The 2021-nt window shown below is 49.8% G+C and overlaps 2 protein-coding genes across 2 annotated transcripts in view; both read left to right on the top strand.

Annotated features, from left to right (window-relative positions):
* The window catches only part of LOC102029356 (keratin, type I cuticular Ha3-I-like), a 4129-nt gene extending 4081 nt beyond the window's left edge, over positions 1-48 (top strand). Inside the window, exon 5 of the mRNA XM_005394580.1 lies at positions 4-48. Coding sequence (XP_005394637.1) covers positions 4-48 — 45 coding nt within the window. The remainder of the gene's footprint in view (positions 1-3) is intronic.
* Positions 1-1257, top strand: part of LOC102028048 (keratin, type I cuticular Ha3-II) — a 16602-nt gene extending 15345 nt beyond the window's left edge. Inside the window, exon 7 of the mRNA XM_005394398.1 lies at positions 840-1257. Coding sequence (XP_005394455.1) covers positions 840-957 — 118 coding nt within the window. The 3' untranslated portion in view covers positions 958-1257. The remainder of the gene's footprint in view (positions 1-839) is intronic.
* Positions 1258-2021: the final 764 nt, after the last annotated feature.

The following is a 2021-nucleotide window of genomic DNA, read 5'->3' as shown; positions in this document are numbered from 1 at the left end:
GAGATCAACACGTACCGGGGGCTGCTGGAGAGCGAGGACTGCAAGTGAGTAGGGCGCTGGCGACCCCCTGTGAGGCACATTCACACTTTTACCAAAGAGCAAAGTAGAGACTTGGCAGATGGAGTCGCAGATGCAAGTCTGCAGTGAGCAGAGATTCATACAGTGCAGTGGGAAGTGTGGTGTTACTTATTGCTGGCATTACCTGGGCTAAAGGTCTTGTCTGTTCCTAAAGATAGACAGGAGATGACTGCGGTCCCTACTGGGATCCATTGGGTGCTGATGGGTAAATACAGCCTTGGGTCTTCAGGGATGGCTGGTGACATCAAAAGGGAAAAAAAAATCCTGTGACAATCATCACTTTTTCTGATTTCACTGAGACTTTGAAGTCCATTGTCTTTATATACCCCTGTTGGAATCGTTGGAGCAGGCAGAGTGGGAATCATAACCCTCTTCCAGACGGGCCTCTGAGCATCAAAAGGGGGGGATGACTCCATAGCTGACAGGGTGCTCCACTTGTTGGCAAACACAGTATTTCTATGAGCACAATGTTTCGGAATTTTTACATGTGGTTGTTTGCGCCAATCCCTTTTTATGGCTGCAAGGCTAAGGCTTAGAGGGGCAAGGAGACTCCCCACATTTCCAGGGTTATGGAGCAAAGGCTGGGATTCCCGCTGTTTTCTGCCACTACCTCCGAGCTTTGTAGGAGTCCTCTGAACAGGACTGAGCTTTCTGATGCATCTGGGAACCGGTTCTGTTCATCCCACGTCTATCTGGGTTGAGCCCCCTCCCTTTTTGAAATGAGTGTTCTCACCTGATGATCTCATCATCCTGTGTCCCAGGCTGCCCTGCAACCCCTGCGCCACTACCAACGCCTGTGACAAGCCCATCGGACCCTGTGTGGCCAATCCTTGTATTTCCCGGTCCCGCTGTGGGCCCTGCAACACCTTTGGGTGCTGAGTAGCCCGGAGCCGGCAGGAGGACTGCACGAAGACAGAAGGAGTCCCGGGGACCTGCTCAACCTCTCCACCCCATGTCCCGCCTCATCACGAGTCAGGCCCTGCAAGGAGGGCAAGTGCCTAGGGCCGCGGCCTGGCTCTGCGCCTCCGCACCCCGGTCCCCCTGCTGGTGCCTATGTTTGGTGGGCTGCGAGGCTGGAGCTGTGAAGCGGCCTCTCAGGTGTGTCGTGCTTCCCTCGGCTGTCGCTGCTCTTCTCGCTCTTCCCCACACCTCCCAATAAACTTTCCTCTTGCAAACAGACACGATTCTCCTGCGTGTTCATCCTCTTCATGTTCCTTCTGCGTAATAACACTGTCAGAACAGCCATACTTCCACAGCCGTCACACAGACTCAGGGCAACCCGCTCGGATTCCAATAGCGTACTTTATGTATCTAGAGAAAGCAAGCCTATGATTCATATTGAGCCAGAAGGGACCCAGAACAGCAAAAGTAATTCGGGGCAATAAGAGCAAAGCAGGCAGCATAGCAATCCCTGACTTCGAGCTATAGTACAAAGCAATAGGGATAAAAATGGCACAGTACTGGAATGAAAACAGACCCACAGATCAGTGGGACAGAACGGAGGATGCAGAAACCTCCCCAGACACATCAGCTACTTGATTTTTGATAAAGGGACCAAAGCATACATTGGAGGAAAGGTAGACTATTCAACAGACGGCGCTGTGAAAACTGGTTGTCTGCTTGCAGAAGATTAAAACTGGACCCTCATCCCTCACTGTATACTAAATTAAAATCAAAATAGATCAAGGATCTAAACAGTCAAACAGAAACATTCAACCTTCAGGAAAATAAAATAGGTAAAACACTTGAAGATGTAGCAGAGGAAAGAATTTTCTAAACAACCTCAATTGCACAAGAAATAGTAAGAATCAACAAATGGATAAAAAGCTTCTGTACTGCAAAAGAGTCAGCAGAGTGAAGGGACAACTTACAGGATGGGAAAACGTTTTTGCCAGCCACTCCTCGGCCAGAGGACTGATGTCTAGAATATACAAAGGACTCAA

This window comes from Chinchilla lanigera, unplaced genomic scaffold (assembly GCF_000276665.1).
Source record: "Chinchilla lanigera isolate Chin_1 unplaced genomic scaffold, ChiLan1.0 scaffold00050, whole genome shotgun sequence".
In the NCBI taxonomy this organism is placed as follows: domain Eukaryota; kingdom Metazoa; phylum Chordata; class Mammalia; order Rodentia; family Chinchillidae; genus Chinchilla; species Chinchilla lanigera.
The sequence above is the reverse complement of the archived record's forward strand: the minus strand, read 5'-3'. Positions and strand labels throughout refer to the sequence as shown.